The sequence below is a fragment of the Calypte anna genome, chromosome 1 (assembly GCF_003957555.1).
Source record: "Calypte anna isolate BGI_N300 chromosome 1, bCalAnn1_v1.p, whole genome shotgun sequence".
Taxonomy (NCBI): domain Eukaryota; kingdom Metazoa; phylum Chordata; class Aves; order Apodiformes; family Trochilidae; genus Calypte; species Calypte anna.
The window spans coordinates 12303473-12322437 of NC_044244.1; the positions used below are offsets into that span (position 1 = coordinate 12303473).

Consider the following 18965-nt stretch of genomic DNA (forward strand, 5'->3'; position numbering starts at 1 on the left):
GAGACTGTCTTCTGCCCAGCTCCTATTTTTGCCTGACCAAGTGTCAGTTTTACCCTTGTGCTCTTATGCTGTGAGCCCAAAGAAATCAGTAAGACTGCCCACATTGTGGAAATAACTCCATTTTTTAATTTCTGTGTGCATAGATACACAGCAAGAATACTCTGCTTGCTAATCCATCTCTCTAAGGTAATTTTTTTATAATTTTTTTTTTTGTCCTTTAAGCAGCCATAAACAAAATAAGGTGAGCATCCTGGCAACACTTCCTATCATTCTTATTTACACTGTATCTGAATTTCATTCACCATGATGAGACTATTGGTTGGTCAAACACAGGTATACTCAGCACCAATATTACTGGTCTGTAGAGTCACCTACACATCTTTCTCCCCAGTTACAAGTATAGCTATTGCACTAGGTGTGACAGATGGTAATTTCAATATCACTAAAAAAATAGAACTAAAAGCTTTCATGACATGTTAAGATTCCTTCCAGGTAGCATAAGACAATCTAATTGATATGATTCCTTTGCCCCAAACACCACAGATAAAATTATTAATATTCAACTAATTTACTACTGTGTTCAACTAACAAGTCTGTCACTTCAGCATACAAGTAATCTGTACAAAGCAGTACTTCCTTAGTGGCTTATTAATTCTGATTTAATAATTATTAATTCTGTACATAAATATTTAGATGCCAACAAACCCCTGTAAGTTACAAATATTAATGGATTAGTGGGACTGATGGAAGTCACAAATTCATTATTTTAAAGAAATCAGCAAAATATAATAAAACAGCACAAATAGATTTTAAGCCTTTCCATCTTTTAGGGAAAGGCAAGTAACCAGTCTGAATACAACTCTACAACTCTTAAAATTTTAAAAGTTTTCTTCTAACTATAATCAGGAGTGCATAAACTGCTATTCTGCTTCTTTTCATCATAAGTTATGGAAGATAACAAGTGAAATACAGGAAAAGAAAGTTTTTTATCATCTACATGATTACAAAATATGGCAAGACCAGTTTCCTACTTCTGTACTTTTGGGATTCTTTAAGTTGCACGAGCAATGCTTCTTCATCAATGCAAGACTGTTCAGCTTCTGGTACAATGAACTAGAACTATCACCAGGATAGGTTCATACCCACCCTTACAGACAAAGGTTACCTGGACTGGTTCTACTGTACTGCAGGCAATGTTTAACAGCTGACAACAGCTATATTGAGATTTTACACATCCATCACTTCACCTATTACACCAAGTTTAACAGTTTTCCACTTCTTATTCCTTTTATTCCAATTCTGCTTCTTTTAGTCTAATAATTTTCTTTTAGCCCACTAATCTTTATTGTCACTCCATCCCTGTATCAGAGCATATGCTGTCTTTATAGCAACTTGCCTGTGACACTGGCTGCAGCTCACACTTGCTCATCCAGGAACAAGAAAGTTGCTCATTACTAAATGAAGTACTTCCCTTTTCTCCATTTGGATATATATTTTTTTTCTTAATTCTGAGAAAATTGTGGTCGAATTCACATCTGAATTCTGAAAAAGCAGATCACATTCCAGCAAAGCCACAGAATGAAGAAGGTGACTCGGTGAGACAGTGACTGTGGGTTGGTCAGGAGAGGCAGTGGGTGGATCAGCATCACAGAGCTCAGAGCCTGCAGAGCCCGGGTCAGCCCCTGTTTGCCTGTACAGCACTGGTGACAGTTCCTGGCACAAGCACAGGAACTTCTTCCACATTTTTACCGTTTCTTTCAACTCAGTACATTGCTCAACATACATTACCCACAGAGAGAGCAGCAGACTGCTAAGCTGCACACAAATAAGCTGTGAATACCCTCCTGGTTTAGCTCACTAAAATGCAAAGTGAGCATTAATCTCCACAAAGAAACTCCTGCTTCTGAATAGCTTCTTCCTATCTTATACTCTTAACCATCTTCTTCTCATCTTTCCTTTTCGATCAAGATGGTATTTTACCTCTCTCAAGAACAATTACAATTTATAGCATTTTATAGAGTATTTAACTTCTGATCTATCACTGGATAATCAATACATAATTACACTGCTAGATAATGGAAATATAAGTTTGTGAAACTGCTGCTCACAGCTCTTTAGTATGACAAAATAGGTAGAGGAAACACAACAAATGAGGAAAGTTGTATTACCAAAGTTAGTCCCTCAGATCTATCAAAGCCACTCTTGGGAAAGGCCGGGTAAGAAAGAACAGAATCTAAAATTTTACAAAGTAAGATAGGAAACAGTAGAAGCAAGAAAAGTGTGGGTTACTATTTAATAGAAGAAAAAAAAAAAAAAAAAAAAAAAAGAACAACTGGGAAAGTGAGGCTACATAGCACTGAACAACTTCAAAGGAACAGGTTAAAGGCTGCTAACAGCCATGAAAATTATGTGACTTGCTTTTCAGTGCAGAAACACACATGCCTTTAGCCATAAAAAAAAAAAAAGAACAAAACCAGAACAAAAACCCTCACAAAACACAAAACAAACAAAAAACGCCCAGCAATACGAACAACAAAAAAAAATCCACAAAAAAACAAACTTATATTTTCCTCCAGCTGTAAAGGACCACCTATTGCAGCATATTAGCGATGCAATGGTGCACACAGGTTGGACTGCAGAGCAACAACGACCCTTTCCAAATATTGGAACTCCCCATATTTACTAAGAGGAGAACTATTTCAGCATACTCTAAGCAGGACATGAGCCAAGTTTCTCAATCTTATTTTCCCATGATGGAAGTGGCAGCATTCCAACCCAAATCAATAACTTTTAAAGATCTCAATTTATTTTCAACATGTCAGTTAAGTTTAACCTCAAGCCCAATGTCTGCTGCAGTTTGACTTTAGGGAACAGCAGCTTTTTCTAAAGCAATGCCCTCTTTAATCCTTGCATTGTGCCTTCCCTTAAAGACGACCTTCTTATTCCCAGTTGCTAGCATGGTGCATCAGTATTCCACAGGGTAACCAGAACAGCTATTAATGCTAATAAGCCCAGACAGGAATACACGTTTGTTCTAAAGAGACAGTAACAGCATGACAAGTAATAGGATGAGACACACAGGACTGCAGAGTTCAGGCTCTAAAATGCAAAATACTGAAAAACACACTCTCCAGCCAAAGTGAATTAATTCCCAGGAGCAGTGAAGTACCACAATGTCTTATCAGGACACCAGAGCTTCTTATAGATGTATTATGGTGAACAGTACATTTTGTGAGAATGCCCAAGTACATGCTAGTCCCTAGAAGTTTGCATCAGGACCCCAGTGCAAGCTGCACTGCTATTCTCTCTGAATTTGACTGCATCCCATGTAGCCTACTCAGATTAGGCTTTTGTCTCCAGGAATCTCTGTAGTAACCAAGCTTAGACTACATTTAGACTGTTCAATAATACAGTTCCACTTTTGAGGAGGTGGATCCATAAGCAGTATTACCTGGTCCACTACAAACACTCAAATGTTAATCCTGGCGAAATGGACAAACCATAGTATGAAAATTCATAAGGGACTGTCTGCCTAAGGATTCTTAAGAAGGCAATTTCTGAAGAGAATCAAGAAACTTTCAGACATGCAGAGAAAACAGTCTGTTATATTCCAAAGAGCTTTGGAGAAACCTTTTCAAACCCTGCAGTTGCTTTTAACCAGTCTGGTTAATCCTCATTGTCCTGGTTCCCAGGCTTCTTGCCTGACTCTTGAGAGTGAACACTCTTCTAAGTTTTTCACTTGTTAAAAAATGTTGACTAATCAGAGCTAGGTAACATTTACGGACAACTTTCTCTTTAAGAGGATAAGAAAGAAAATAAAATTTGTGGTTGAACTGTTCTGTTCTGAATTGAAAAACAGACTGATGTAGACCAGCTAGTTTACTTTGAGCACTGAATTAAAGCAAACCAAACAAACAACCGAACAACAACAACAACAAAATCTATCTATATACCTTATCTCTTATTTTAACCCAACAATTGATCAATGGCGCACCATTCAAAAGGTACCAAACTACACTACAATCATATGCCTTCAGCTCATTAAATCCCTCACAACCTGTAATGTTGCTGCTCCTTGAGGAGCTTCAAGTCTCAAAGCAATGCAAAGACAAAGAAGAAATATATTGAAAAAATATATTTCACTTACACTCATGGTTTTCCACTAATCATACAATGGCCTCTGTCATTGAAGAACTATAACAACTGATGGCTTAAAAAGGAAATAATTCTAGCAGTACAGGGATGAGATAGCACAAGTACAGGGGTAAAGGGAAGGGAAGAAAGAAAAAAAGCCTAAAATTACAATAACCAACCATAGAGAGAAGCAAAAGGAAAATAAAAATACCCCCAGCCAGAATTGCTCAGGCTGGAGAGGACCTTTAATATCATCGAGTCCAACTTCATCCTATCCCTATTACCCTATTTCTGATGAGCCACCACTAAGCCATGTCCCCAAGCACCACATCCAGATGATTTTTAAGCACACTCAGGGATGGAGTCTCAACCATAAAATCATAGAATTGTCTGGGTTGGAAGGGACCTCAGAAATCAAGTCCAGCCCTTGAACCACTACTGCTGCAGTTACTAGATCATGGTACTGAGTGCCACATCCAGTCTCTTTTTAAATATCTCCAGGGATGGAGAATCCACTACTTCCCTGGGCAGCCCATTCCAATGTCTGATCACCCTCTTCGTAAAGAAATTCTTTCTAATGTCCAACCTAAACCTCCCTCAGCACAACTTAAGACCATGCCCACTTCCCTGGGGAGCTTGTTCCAGTTCTTAACAACCCTTTCTGTAAAGACTTTCCTCCCGATATAAAAACTAAATCTCCCCTGATGCAACTTGAGGCCATTTCCCTTTGTCCTGTCGTCTGTCACCAGTGGGAAGAGACCAGCTCCACTCTCACTACAGCCTCCTTCCAGGTATTTATAAAGAGCAATAAGGTCTCTCCTCAGCCTCTGTTTCCCCAGACTAAAGCAGCCTCAACACCCTCAGTTGCTCCTCATAAGGGATGATTTCCAAACCCTTCATTGCCTTTGTTGCCCTTCTTTGGACTGCTCCAACACCTCAGTGTCCTTTTTGTATTGTAGTGCCCAAAACTGAACACAGGACTCGAGGTGGGGCCTCACCAGTGCTGAGTACAGGGGCAGAATTACTTCCTTTGTCCTGCTAAGCACACAACTTGTGATAGAAGCCAGATTGCTATTGGCCTTCTTGGCCACCTGGGCACACTGCTGGCTCGTATTCAGCCAACTGCCAACCAATACACCCAGGTTCTGTTCTGTCAGGCAGCTTTCCAGCCACTCTTCTCCAAGAGAGAATAAATCTTCATTAATCAGAGGTAGTATGTGTTGAATCAAAAGAAATACATGCTGCAATTTGCATAAGATCTGACAGAAGCATGATGCTCAGTAGAAAGCTACACACTTTGCAGGGCTTCAGATGCTGGCTGACGTACACACAAAATTCCTGCAGGTGTCTTGTTTATACAATGTCCAGGAGCTAGATCCAACAAGCTAAAGACAAATGAAAAGGCAGCAGTATGAATGCAAAAGGAAGCCCACACAAGTGTTTCTCCTACCTTTTTTTTAGCAAAAATCCTTCTTTCGTGACAGCTGAGATGCCTTTAAAAATCACAACGCACTTTGCTTATGCAAAGGTCCCCAACTTTCTTTTGGAGGCTCTCTCAAGCGCAGTTTATAAATTAAAAGGTTTTACATGCTTAGCTTTCAGCATGATAGGACAATCCTACACTCACTAAGCTGCCCTACCATAGAAAGAAGAGAAAGTTGTGCTCTCTATCCAGACAAATATTGGGGTTCAAACATATAAAACTGGTAAGCTACATTCCTACAAATGGAACATTTGATATTCCTAGGTGTTGTCAGTCAACGCTACGTTCCAGTAACACACTGGCAAAAAACTGTTAACAGAGAAAAAAATAAACCATAAAAATCTTACAAGTAAGTGCTATTATTACTTGTCTTGGAATAGTTCCAAAGGAACAACACCTGAAAACTTAAACCATCAGTACATGATTTAGGAAACTCCTAACTTCAGGACAGAGTTCCAGAGGTTTTAAGCTGGGAAGCAATACAATGACACCATAAAATCTAAAGGACATGGAGCTCAAATGCAAAAACAGAAATTTACTGTTGCATTTATTTACTAAAACAAATTCCAGTGACTCCCTGATATGCTATAGTAAAACCTCTACCTGCTTCAAACCATGGTCATATTTAGCTCAAAGGTACTGTCTCTCTAGCAATAAATTAGTTCTCTATTGATTGAAACCCTTCACCATATTCCCTTTTCACTTCGTTGCTCTTTTTCTCACTTCTAAACACATCCTGGCCTGATGTTCACTTAACATATCTGGAAGCTATCTTCATCCCTACAAGCTAAAAATGTCACTACTAAGGTTTTTATATGTAAATACTTTCTTCATTGGGTGATCGTATTGCCTTACTTTACCAGACAGAGAATATTCTTTCTATGAATACAGGAAGGGAAGCCGAGTATTTATGCTTTAAGACTGTACAAACAGGATGCTGGCTTCATTTTCACACAATCACCAATTTAAACAGTGCTAATGCTTTTTCAAGTGCTATGCCAAAAATAGACATTGCTATAACTTTGCACCAAAAATGCTGTAGTGTTTAGTAATGTAAAAATTACCACATGTAAGTTCTCATTCTGGCTATTCCAAATTAGAATTAGTTATGTGATTAGCTAGCATTTAGCAGTAAATACCATTTCCCTTTAGGAAATCACAGCTTATACAGGGGTTTATGGCAACAGCTTGTTGACTTTAGGATACATGTAGTTTTTCAGTGTTATTGGTGTCTCAAATTAATTTATTAACAGGCTAGAGATTTCTGTAATTTGTAATGAATACAACAAGGTACTCTCTGCTAGTTCTATATATTCAAGTTTCTACCTGTTCCCTTCAGAACAAGAAAAATAGGAAGCTGACATCCTAAAAAACTTGTAGGCTCCATTTTTTACTGTAACAAAAACACAGGAAAAGAAAAGAAAGCTTTAATTTCACCATCTTAATCAAAATATTAAGAAAACAGCTGGTACCAGTTGAAGATGCAACTAGAAAATTGTTACTATAGAATATCAGGGCAATTCCATAGGAGTTCTATGGAATAGCCTTTGAAAAGTTCTGTTTATAAGGAAAATATAAAAAGCTGTAACTGGTTTGCAAGCGACAATATGGCTTAATAGCCAGCCAAATGACAGCATACTTCAGAATGTACAGTTTGGAAAAAAACCCAAACAACTTATGTCCAAACTTTTAAGTGCAAAGCTCCTGTGTTCCAGTTTTATAGAAAAAAAGCTGTTAAAGAAAATAATATAGGTTACAGTTCTCCTTTCTAGACATACTCTTCATGAAGAACAAATAACAGAAAAATGAAGCATCTAATACACAATGCATTTCTTTACTAAAATAAATTCCCTGAGTAGTTTCCAAAATCTTTTCACCAGCCTAAAATCAGTAATTTTTCTCCATTGACATTTATGTCAATGTCCATTAGTGTTTACACAGTTATGTTTATGCAGTCCCACAGGATATGTGTTAAAATTAGCTTCACATTTAATTTGGTCCTAATAAAAATCAACATGGCTTTGTGTAACAACTATACTACTAAAAATAGAATGTAGTCTTAGAAGAAAATAGTCTTAGAAGAAACTATCAAATACTTCGAGCTCTCTGGGGAGACTTGCAGAATCTAAGAGACTGCTTTCTTTCTTGTAACAGTTTGTGCAATAGGGGTGCTGCCCTATAATTAATTCATTTCTGTGGGAATTCTCAGATTTTTTAAGCAGTTAAACTAACCTACATATGCCCTTCCCTCCAGAATAGCGTTTCATTTTCCAGCTTTATTTTTAGATAAATGATTCCTTTCAGCACACCTACTGGACAACTGCATTAATTTCAATTAACACTTACCTATTTGCTAAAATTATCAGAATATACTTGAGGGAGTAACTAACAAAGAAATTATAGCTTCCAGTGTTAATCATCTTTCCTATGCAGGGAGGCAAAGATTCAAGTAGAAATTGAAAGAAGAATTAAGACTCATTTTCTATGTGTGGAAAAGCAGTAAAGAAAAACGATACACACTGCAAAAATGCAGGACATAATACATTTACCACTGAGACACCCCCGTGATCAATTAGTCAGCAACTTTCAAATCCAGCCTATCCACAGTCTAAGTGCAGTGCACTGTTCATATATCACATTTTTGTTTGTTCTGCTTTTTATGTTAATTATCAGTTTTGTACAGCAAGCCCACACAAATACTGAGACAACTAATCCAATAAGAAAATCTATATAAATAGGAAGCTATACCCAAACACCATACATGCTACCAAAACACTGGTTGCCTTGAGGTACTCACTAGAGAGTCAAAAAAGAAATAAATATTTAGGACAGCGTGGAACACTGCTTCAGCTTCTCAAGAGCTGTGCAGTTCCCACAGCAATCAGTAATTTCAATATGATGCAAAAAATACATTGACAAGTCCCTTGACCACCTAATGACAGGAAAGCCACGTAGCATCCTTTGAACTGGAAATGCACTCGTTCAAAGATAGCCATGGCCTCCAAGAACTGTGACAGGAATAATGCCATACTAACATAAATGAAAGATGTATACTTTAAAAAAAAAACAAAACCAACAAATCGAACAACTGAAAACAATATGAAACTTCTGAACCAACAGCCCCTGAAACTCTCAACAGGGATAAGTACCTGGGAATTACGCCTACTGGTCTTTTGAAGTGTAGTCCAAACCTGCATGAACCAGAACCTTCTCTAAACAACTACAGACATCCATTTCAGCACAAGAAGTGGATTTCTGAGCCATTATATTATATTGACCTTATAGGAGATACCAAAGAAAGCAACAATAGCAGAGGTGCCAATTGCCCAACCTCAATAAAAGCAGGGAGACAAAACAACACTGCTCATGTACCACCCTCTCTTTCAGTCTCCCATTGACTGCATTTTATTAGTTGTCCAGAAGAAAAAGTCTTGGCCCCTTGTACCCACTGTAGGGCAGCTGCACAACTGAAAGATGGTCATCTACCTCTCCAGAACCAAAGAAAGAACCGTTCTCAATCTCACTGGTCTAGACAGAAGCTCCTCTTCCTGTGATCACAAAGAGTACAAAACATCTGTGTGCTTTCAGATGAAAAAACAAAAAGCAGATGTCATCCACATGAGGCAGGAAGAATGACAAGACAGACAAATGCAGAAAGATGCAAAATTGTTCAAAAGGACACCACTGTAATCTGATTTTTAAAAAAACAAACCAAACAAAAAAAGCTCATTTAAAATTTACAAGTTCAGTACTATAACTAAATAAGAGTAGATTAGTGAATATGTTCTTAATGGCAATATGGTTTTAACTAAGTTAACTTCCCCTTAGAGACTCAGATTTTCCAACCCATGACTTTAGACACCAAAACTCATAGCTAAGATCCAACAATTAAAACTAATATATTTCAATAAAGTTTAAGAATCGTGCCTGCTCTCCAAAATATATTAAAAAAAAAAAAAGTATAGCCCCTCTTTCAAAGAGAAAGCAACATAAATTACAGGTATAGGAACACCTAAGAGCTGTATTAGGATTTCTCCAAATCACAGCAAAATAAAAACTGAACAAAACAACCAATCCACACAGCACTTACAACTTTCAGTCTACTAATATAGCTGCCTTTGTCACATACCTAACACGAGGCAATTAGATTCCTTTTACTGGACTGATGGAGTTCAGTAGCAAAATAAATTTTAAAAACTGCCAGAAGCAGGACTTCCTTCAAAAATTACTAGTGCATCCTTCTAGAAATATGAAATAATGAATTTTATCTTTATTTGCTTTTGTTCCTAGTGACACATCTAGTCCATGAGGCAACATCATTTATAGCTTCAGTCTCATAATAGCCAGACATTTTCCTCCGTTGAAATAACTGGCTACATCAGCTTGCTGCTTTTTACAGCTGATAATTCAATTCTTCTAGGCTTTTCTTTCACAAGAAATTTCCATTAGACCAATATTGCCTTTCAGTCTTCCGATAAATTAACACCAATAAAATTATCTTTTAAAGAAATTAAAAGTATCAGTTTGTAGGAGGATAGATAAGACAAAAATCAGGTCAACTGAACTAGGTCATCCATTTATACCTCTATTCATCTGGTACCTTTTGGAAAGCTTATTTTTCTACTTTTTCTCTTAGCTGTGTAAGTATTTTTTCATTCTAAAGCTGATGGCTGAAGGGTGGCTAGAATATGGCCTCAGAGATCCAAGCAGTGACTTTCCTATGTGAACCCTGCAGTGACAAAAATATCCTGGCAGCAGTATTCAAAGATACTTCAAAACAATAGTTCCTAACACAGGACCATGGTCCTAAAGCCCAATGGACTTCACTGTGCTCTTCTCTTACACGTCTTTCTCAGCCTGCTGCTGCACTCTCACCTTTGCTACTAAAGCTGCTGGCTTTGAACTTGTTGGGTCTGAACACAATTTTGTTTTGCAAAGATGCAGAGGGACTCAAGACAGTATTCTAACAACATAGCAGCTCTCTCGGGTTCCTGGTTCTGGATCAAAAACTCTCCTTCCATTAACACATTCTGACTATTCAAATTTGAACAAAGTTGCAAGTTAGGTTTATATTGGCAAGTTTTTTTTGCCAGATGAAGCAGGGAAAGAAAGAGCTTAATCTCTTTGCAACATTCACATGCTAGTTAACAGAAACAGAAATACATATCCATGCTTCACTTTGGGTGAATATACACAGGTGAGTTACCCCAGCCCACACGGGCACAACTCTTGCAATTGGAGTCCAACAGCGCAAGGAAAACATCAGGATGCAAATACCTGGATGCAAACACTGCACTTCCTAATGGCACAATTAACTCCACCAAATTTACTTATGCTTTACCCAATTCCATACCTGACCTTTAGCACTGATGCCTCTCCCTAAATGAAAGCTGTTTTATAAGACCAAGAAGAAAAACATAATCTAGCTTCTGAATTCAGTTCTACAAGCTTGTATTCAAGGTACAACTACACTTTCATCTTTTCACCATGCTAACAAATGCATTACTGTTCTCCTTGTGCCAAAAAGGCATCTGTACTAAGAATATTACAGCATAGCTACACAACACAAAATCCATGATTCTTAAATACTGATAGTCCAGAAAATCAAACAGGATTTTGTTTATTCCAAGTAACAGCCATGAGGGAAATTGAAAAGCCTTGGATTTTTGTTGCACTCACTAGTAACAAATGTATATACATTGGATAAGAATATATTCAGATTAACCTTTTCCTGCTTGCAGAGCTGGTAACTTCTGTTTAGCTATAACATCAAGGAAAAAATACCCTGAGCCAATTCAATTAAGTTAAAATAAGTACACTCTGAAACAAGAAAGTCTTCCTATAGCAATCAGTCACATAGAGAGGCAGAGCAGTTATAGACATACAATAATTTACATACATATGTACATATGCATATATCTCTGCCTGTATATAGGTCTATGGAACTATAGATAAGGGTTTAGAGCTGATAAATTTTGGTCACGTAACATGTATCAATATGTAGGTATTTAGGCCTCTCATATATATCTTTTCATATCTATATGTGTAATGACATGCAGCAAAAGGCACAGCAGAACCGAGATCACAATAAATGCAAAGAATGCATTTGACATGCTATTTAAATTATTCGGAGTGCATGTAGTATACCATGAGATGCAAGGTCAAGATTACCATTTCCTCCTCCTACACAGTTCTAGAATACTCAGCAGAATCAGTACAGAATGCTTTACTCTGTAAGAACAGCAGACATACACCATGCTGTTTTTAGAGACTGAGCAAACAGAACTTATTACCACACGAGATATTTGACATAACCCAGAGTATTGCCCAACTTTCTTCATTTACCCAAAAGAACTACTGCATTTTTAGGCAGAATTTGCAAGTTGTTATACCCTAGAGCCACTGTAGCAGCTTTGTGGTTGTATTCAACCACTCCTATGAAAATTCAGAACGGCATCTTTGAAACAACAGGAACAGCACTCATTTCCTCAGAAGGAGACAAAAAAAGCTGAATAACTAAATGGAGCAGTTGTTTAGTTGTAATACAACATAGAGTTGTATTTTTGTATAACATTTAGAGAATTTTTTACAAAATTCAGAAGCCTCTCAAGTAAAGGGCTACTGAAATTATTATTCAGTCAGATTGCTCCAGCCAGATGTAGTCTATTTAAATGAAGCTTTATGAGTGGCCTGGATGACTCTCACCACTCACAATGAAGCAATGTGTTGGGGTGTGTGTCCCCAGTCAAACTAACAGTTTCTAGCTGAAATACAGTTCACAAAAATAAACCTTTAAAAATGCATCATCACTCAAATTAAAGCAGGATATGGAAGACGAGTAGTAACAGTCCCGTTTTTTTACTCTGAAACTATTAAAAGGCTCAAAGTATATCTAAAGTGACAGCTGTCTGTCACCTGTGAACACATCTATAAGAGCAGACCTTCTTATAGCAAATCAGCTGTACAGTATACTTAGGGGTCATTTTCTCCAAGCCAATCACTCTGTCACACTTGAGGGAAGAGAAGCACTCAGAACTGGTGTTATTCTTTCAAAACCCCCATATTTACATGACCTATTTACACCAATTAATTTTTCTTCAAAAAAAACCCCAAACACCCACACACCCAAAAACAAACAAACCAATCAAACAAAAACACAACAAAACCACATTCACAAAAAAAAAAAAAAAAAAAAAAGGAAAAAAAAGGAAAAAAAAAGGAAAAAATAAAAGAAAAAAGAAAGAAAGAAAAAAAAAGTGCCACAACAGGGAGAGCAAATTTTACATTTGGCATTGCACTGCATGTGATCAGTTTGCTTTTATCCTTAGAAGTCAAGCACACTTGACTCAAATCTCAGTTAAAACTTTTGAAAACAGAACCATCAACAGGTTAAAAGCATATAAATTACCTTCTCACATGATTCAAATGAGTGGCCTGTTCATATTTTAGAAAATAGCGCATTGAGTTCTTTACTATCTCCTAACCAGAGTTTCTGCTTAGATGGAAACACTACACAGATACATAATATTCAGTTGATTAAGTTAGTTAACAGTTTCCCCGTGAATGAAAGGTATAAAGAGCTGAGACCACATGTAGGTACTTAGTAACTTCTTGCAAAATTGTTAAAAAAATCTGTTTTATTTCGACTGATGATCTAAGACAGGATGATTTTGACAGCAGTACCTTCAAACAACAGCTGAGGGGCCCCTATACAGCACCCACTGCAAACACTGTTGGCCATTCTATGTTTTATGATGACAGATTAGACAGAAATATAAACCAAAGGATTAAGCAGAATTGTCATATACCATAAAATATTTGAACCATAACATCTAATTTTTTCCAAGGTAAAGCTTTGCACTATTTATATTTCACTTCTCCTGTAAGAATGGCAATCTACACGAGATACATGATAGAAACAGAAGTACCAGGATGCTTTATTGAGACTAATGCATAAGAACACTAAAACGTGTTAATTGTGCATAAACTAAATCTAAATCAGAAAAAAAAATGTACTGAGGTCTTCATAAAATTTAGAAAAACTGTTTCCTTTACCTTCTTATGGAGTTTTGACTTCCAGCTCTGGTTTGATGCGAGACACATGTTCATTACAGAAAATAAGAATTTATGATATTTAAATGACATGAAACACCAAGAGGAAGCAATCTATGCTTCCTTTTGCCCAAACAGCAATGTCAGCAGAAAACAAGGAAAACACATATCTAGAGACTAATGGTAATTGGACAAACTTACAGGGTGTTTGCAAACTATTCACTTAATTCAAACCTAACTGTGCACATCCATAATATTGAAGTGATCTACCAATACGTTCTGCTTATTTTCTAGAGCAAACTAATTAAAATTAAATATATTTGATTTCCAGTAACAAGCTTATTATTGGTGCCCAGATTATATAATTTATCTTGTAAGCAAAGGGAAATAAATAAATAAAATCAACTTTCCAAGTGGAACATATTTTTAGACATCTCAATGTCTTTTTCCAATAGCATTCTAAGTCACCTACACTAAGGACTTTCAATAACATTACTCTACCTGCTCTTCAGCACTCCTTGACACCCATCCATCATGCTTTTAGTTCATTCACTCAGGCCTAAATATAATTCTGTAATGCTATTACTCAAAACATTCAAAGGCAATAAAAATGTGAAAATAAAGAATTGTTTTCAATTGCATTCACTCACAATTCCACTCCTATTTTTAGATTCCTTGGAAATGAAGAAATGAGTAACAGCAATTCCTATTCCACAAATTTGCCACTGTTTAATAGCAACAGCACATCCTGCACTCAAGTAAGAAAAAACAACTTCCTTCCCTCTGCTTAAAAATATCCACTGAATCTTGGAGAAAACTGTACTGAATCTTTTTACCCCTTCAACTCCCTTTTCAGTCCCCTTAATGAATATCTAAAAATGGCTGTTAACAAATAAGTAAATAAAAGGGAAAAAAAACCCAAAACCAAGCCACGCATTCAAAATACTAATAAAATACTCAATACCCCAACATGTTCATAGTGGGAATGAGTAATTATAGATTAGTGTGGTGACAAGAATAGTATCTGCTTCAATACATGGAGGTGAATATTGAGACCAATGTGAATATTAAGGCCAAAAATCAGTATCCTAGATTCCTTATCTTCCTACAATTTATTATGCAAAAATCAGACGCAAAAATTCAAAATAGAAAGTGTTAAGAGGAAAAAGAAATTTTGAATGCAACTCTTTCCAAAGCATTTAAACACTGTTTCAGGTAATACACCTTCCTCCTGAAATGACTTGCCAATTAGATCCTGCAATCCTGTCTTCCCTTTATTTAGCAGCATTCTCTTTCCTTGTTGAGCTGTGAAAGCAATGGGAAAGCTTACTGACTGTACAGTTGACAGCTACAGAAACAGCATGATGTCAAATAGAGAAATTGAAACAAAAGCATTTTTTCCATACAAAGGTGTCACTGCTTAGAAGAAAGGATAACAAAACTACTGTGTACCATTCTGCTATAAGAAAGCTAAAACATTAGGCTATTTCTTAGATATGAAATGGCAGAAGTGGTTTAGATACTGGTAGATCCAGTACAAAGTATTTAACATAAAACAGTCTTGTATTTTCCAGTAGCCAAAGCCAGCCTTTCTGTAAAGTACATGTAGTTTAAATGAACAAAACAGACATCAGTACAAGACGTCAATTTTTGTTTATGATAGCAATTTTATTACTAATATTTTCACTTAATGAAACGGTTCTGCCGAAGTACTTAACCTCTGAATTCTCACGCTAACATGCTCTGTTCAGTGAAACAGATTTAGAAGTGTCCTGTCACTACAATGCTGCTCTTCATTTACTTGTCTCTCTCTTCCTTTCCCACACGCTCAGATGTTTTAGCAGCATACTTCCAGTATTTGCAAAATCCTGCCCAAAGAGCGTGGCCGATTTCCCACGGGCTCCCACCCCACCCTGGATGAACTCGTTACTTCCCAAAGTCCACTCCACTTCCTCTTCCACCCCTGGACCTCCCAGCGCTCCCAACGCCCCTCTGCCTTGCGCAACATCCGCGGCCTCCTCCCCACATTTCAGACAATCCCCGATGCGACATTTACATTGAGATTATTTTTTTGCCGTTGTTCCCAGACCACTAGCAAAGGCTGACAGCTTAAAGGGATAGCCATGTGGTTCTAATCCCAAATAGTGCTACATAATAAAACAAGCTACCAAGACAAGAGTATACTGAGGTTGCTAACCCGTTCCTCTTCAGATCTCCTGTGAGTCAAACCGTATTTGATACTAAGTATTTAAACAATACTGAAAAGTGCCAGCGACATCTGCCCTATCAAAATTATTGTTCACAGCTCAGCCCATCTATTCAAAAGACAAGTCTCCTCAAACATTTTAGCAGGCAGATTAAACAGCTAAAATAAACCATGAAAAGAGCTAATTCTCCAATAAATTCTTTCCCCGAGCACACACGTTAACCAAAGGCTGACGGTAAAGTGATCTGGAAGGAAGAAAGGACGAGGGATACAGGCAGGGCTGCGATGGGGGAGGGGGAGCGAAAGGAGATGTTAGGGCAGGGAAGATGAATATTCCTCCAAGGACTATTCAGTACATTTAACACGTATCTTCGGAAAGAAGGAAAATCTGAAGCAGGCGGGTATAGGGGCAGATAAAAGGGAAAAGGAGGGAAGGAGTGCCGGATTATCCCCAGATGACATTATATATGGCAACCCCGCGAGAAAAGGGGCTGTAAGGGAGAGGAAGCGCTGAGAGCCCTCCCCGAGCCGCCTCTGTCCCCTTTATCTGCACAGGAAAGGAAGGGAGGGTGGGAAGGGGGGGGGGGAAAGGCTCTCGTTTAATTTTACAATAGCCGATCACCTACCATCTCCTCAGACTTCAGGAGCAGAGATGGGCCGGGGTAGAGGGCTGCGGTGACAAACCTTCCCGGAAAATGGGGGCAGGAAGAAAGGTAAATTAAGGCGGCCACCTTCTGCCCTGCCGAGCTCTAAAGTGGTGGGGGGCACAGGGGAGCTACACAATAGGAAGTCACTCACAGGGAAGCGATGCTTTCCCCGAAGCCCCTTGCTCGTACTGGATTGGGGAAGGGGCCGCAGGGACAGCCCAGCACCTCGGGCGGACGGCGGGACCACCCTCCCCCCCTGCCCCGAAGGGTGGCAGGAGCCCTGCCTGCCCATCCCCCCGCCACCGCCCCTCACCATGAAGTCGCTGGCGAAGTTGTCCTCCCCATTGTGGTCCGTGTCCTTCATGGCCTGGACTCGCTTAATGAATTTCCTCAGGATCTCCTCCTGGCTCATCCTGCCCCACCGGCCGCCTTGCGGAGCGGGAGCGGGAGCCCCAGCGCCGGCCGTCTGTCCGCTCTCTGCCGTCTGAGTCCCTCACCCGGCTGCCTTCCTTCTCTGCCTCGCCTCTCGCCTCCCACCCCGCGGGCCTGTCCCGCGGCCTCTTGGTGCGCCGCGGCTCCCCACCCCGCTCACGCCCGCTCGGCCGCCTGCTCCATCGTCCCCTTCCTCCGCCCGACCCTCCCTGGACGCCGCCGCCGACACAGGGACACGACGAAGTCCCCACCTCCTCCCCCCCGCGCAGGCGCGGCTCCCGCTCCTCCGGCTTCCCTGCGCCCGCCCCTCGGCGGGACCCGGCCCGGCCCGCCCCCGCTGCCCGCCCATTGGCTCCTCTGACGCCAGCCTCGTCCTACTGGTGAGGGCGCGCGCTACTCCCCGGCTGGCCCAGCCTCCAGGGAGAGAGCGCTGGGCTGTCCGCCTCGCCCCGCTGCGCCAGCCCCTCCCGTTTCCCACGGATGGGACCTTCCGCAGGGCGCTGAGCGGAGCTCTGGAAGGGACCACTCGGAAGGGGGGGGGGGAAAGGAGGCTGAGCGGGGCGAAGTGCGGTTTCCTCTGGCTGGAGTTCAATGGGGCGGCGGTCGGTGCCCAGAGCTCCGGGGCCGGGAGGCGGTGGCCTGCGCTGCGGCATGCCGGGACCTGTAGTCGCGTCAGGGCTGCGTCCGCCGCGCTCGGCGGCCCGCGGCAGAGGAGGGCAAAGCGTTGTCGCCTTCTCACGAAGCGTCCCGCTGAAAGCTGGGAGGAGAAGGTCTTCCCCTCCTCGGGTGGGAAGTCCGAAGCCATGAAAAGTGCCCGGGGGGTCCCTGCGGTGGCGGTGACCGAGGAGGGGCGAAGGGCTCCCCTCAGGGCCGGGCCGCGGGAGGTGCCGCTGTGGTAAACCCCGGGCGGCGGGGAAGATGGCGCGGCGGGCCAGGGAAGGTGACGGCCCGGGCGAAGGCTCCTGATCGGGGACTGCTCCCCGCCGGGGTATATATCCGTATATATACATATATATATATATATATATATGAATATATAAATAAATAAAACGTTCGCCCGCGGAGGTGAAACGTGGAAGTGCTGTCCGTCGGTGTGTACTGGGGCTGTGGGTCGGTTCTCGGTGGCAGTAACCGACACTGCGGGCGCTCCGGTGCAGGGCTGGCTCAACGCGTCCTGACAGGAAGAGGGTCCCGGTCCCCCCCGCCCCGCAAGTACTGCAGCGGGGGTGTCAACAGGGACCTCGGGCCTTCCTTCTATAAAATATTTTAACTTTTCTTTCTTACCTATTGTTGGATGTTTTGGCAATGGCAATGCATGACGAGCCAGCAGGATCGTGTTATTTCTGCCTTTCTTTTATGTGAAAAAGTTAAGCATTAAAATATTTTCATTGTTAGTCTCCTCATTACATTTGTAGCTTATGCTTTAGCAAAGCAGAATAATTGTTGAGGTGTGTATATGCCTAGCCTTACAGCATAACAAATATATTAAGTGTTGAAGTATTATTTTATTGGTGAAGAACTACACAGCCTTTATTAATGTAGTTGAGCCAATAGAACTTTGTCACACAGACTTATGATAATGGTCCATGCTGAGAAGCATAACCTCGTTAAGGCACTCCTGCCAAATTTCCATTTTCTCCTGCTCATTCTTACACCAGCACAGCTGCTTGTTGGACAATGCATTGAACAGAATCACAGAATGTTTAGGTTGGAAGAGACCTCCAAGTTCATCCAGTCCAACCTTTGACCAACACCACAGTCAACTACTAAGCCGTGTCTTTAAGGACCAGGTCCAAATGCCTTTTAAATACCTGCAGGGATGGTGACTCCACCACTGTCCTGGGCCATTCCAATGCCTGATAACCCTCTCAGGGGAAAAATATTTCCTAACATCCAGCCTAAACCTCCCCTGGTGCAGCTTCCATCCATTTCCTCTGGTCCTATCACAGTCACTGAGGAGAAGAGGCTTTTTCCCTCCTCACTCCAACCTCCCTTGAGGCAGCTGAAGAGA

General features: G+C 40.4%; 1 protein-coding gene and 1 pseudogene across 1 annotated transcript in view; both read right to left on the reverse strand.

Annotated features, from left to right (window-relative positions):
- Positions 1-17147, reverse strand: part of PTPN12 (protein tyrosine phosphatase non-receptor type 12) — a 69213-nt gene extending 52066 nt beyond the window's left edge. Inside the window, exon 1 of the mRNA XM_030464557.1 lies at positions 16836-17147. Coding sequence (XP_030320417.1) covers positions 16836-16934 — 99 coding nt within the window. The 5' untranslated portion in view covers positions 16935-17147. The remainder of the gene's footprint in view (positions 1-16835) is intronic.
- LOC115599586 lies at positions 16997-18294 on the reverse strand (annotated as a pseudogene).
- Positions 18295-18965: the final 671 nt, after the last annotated feature.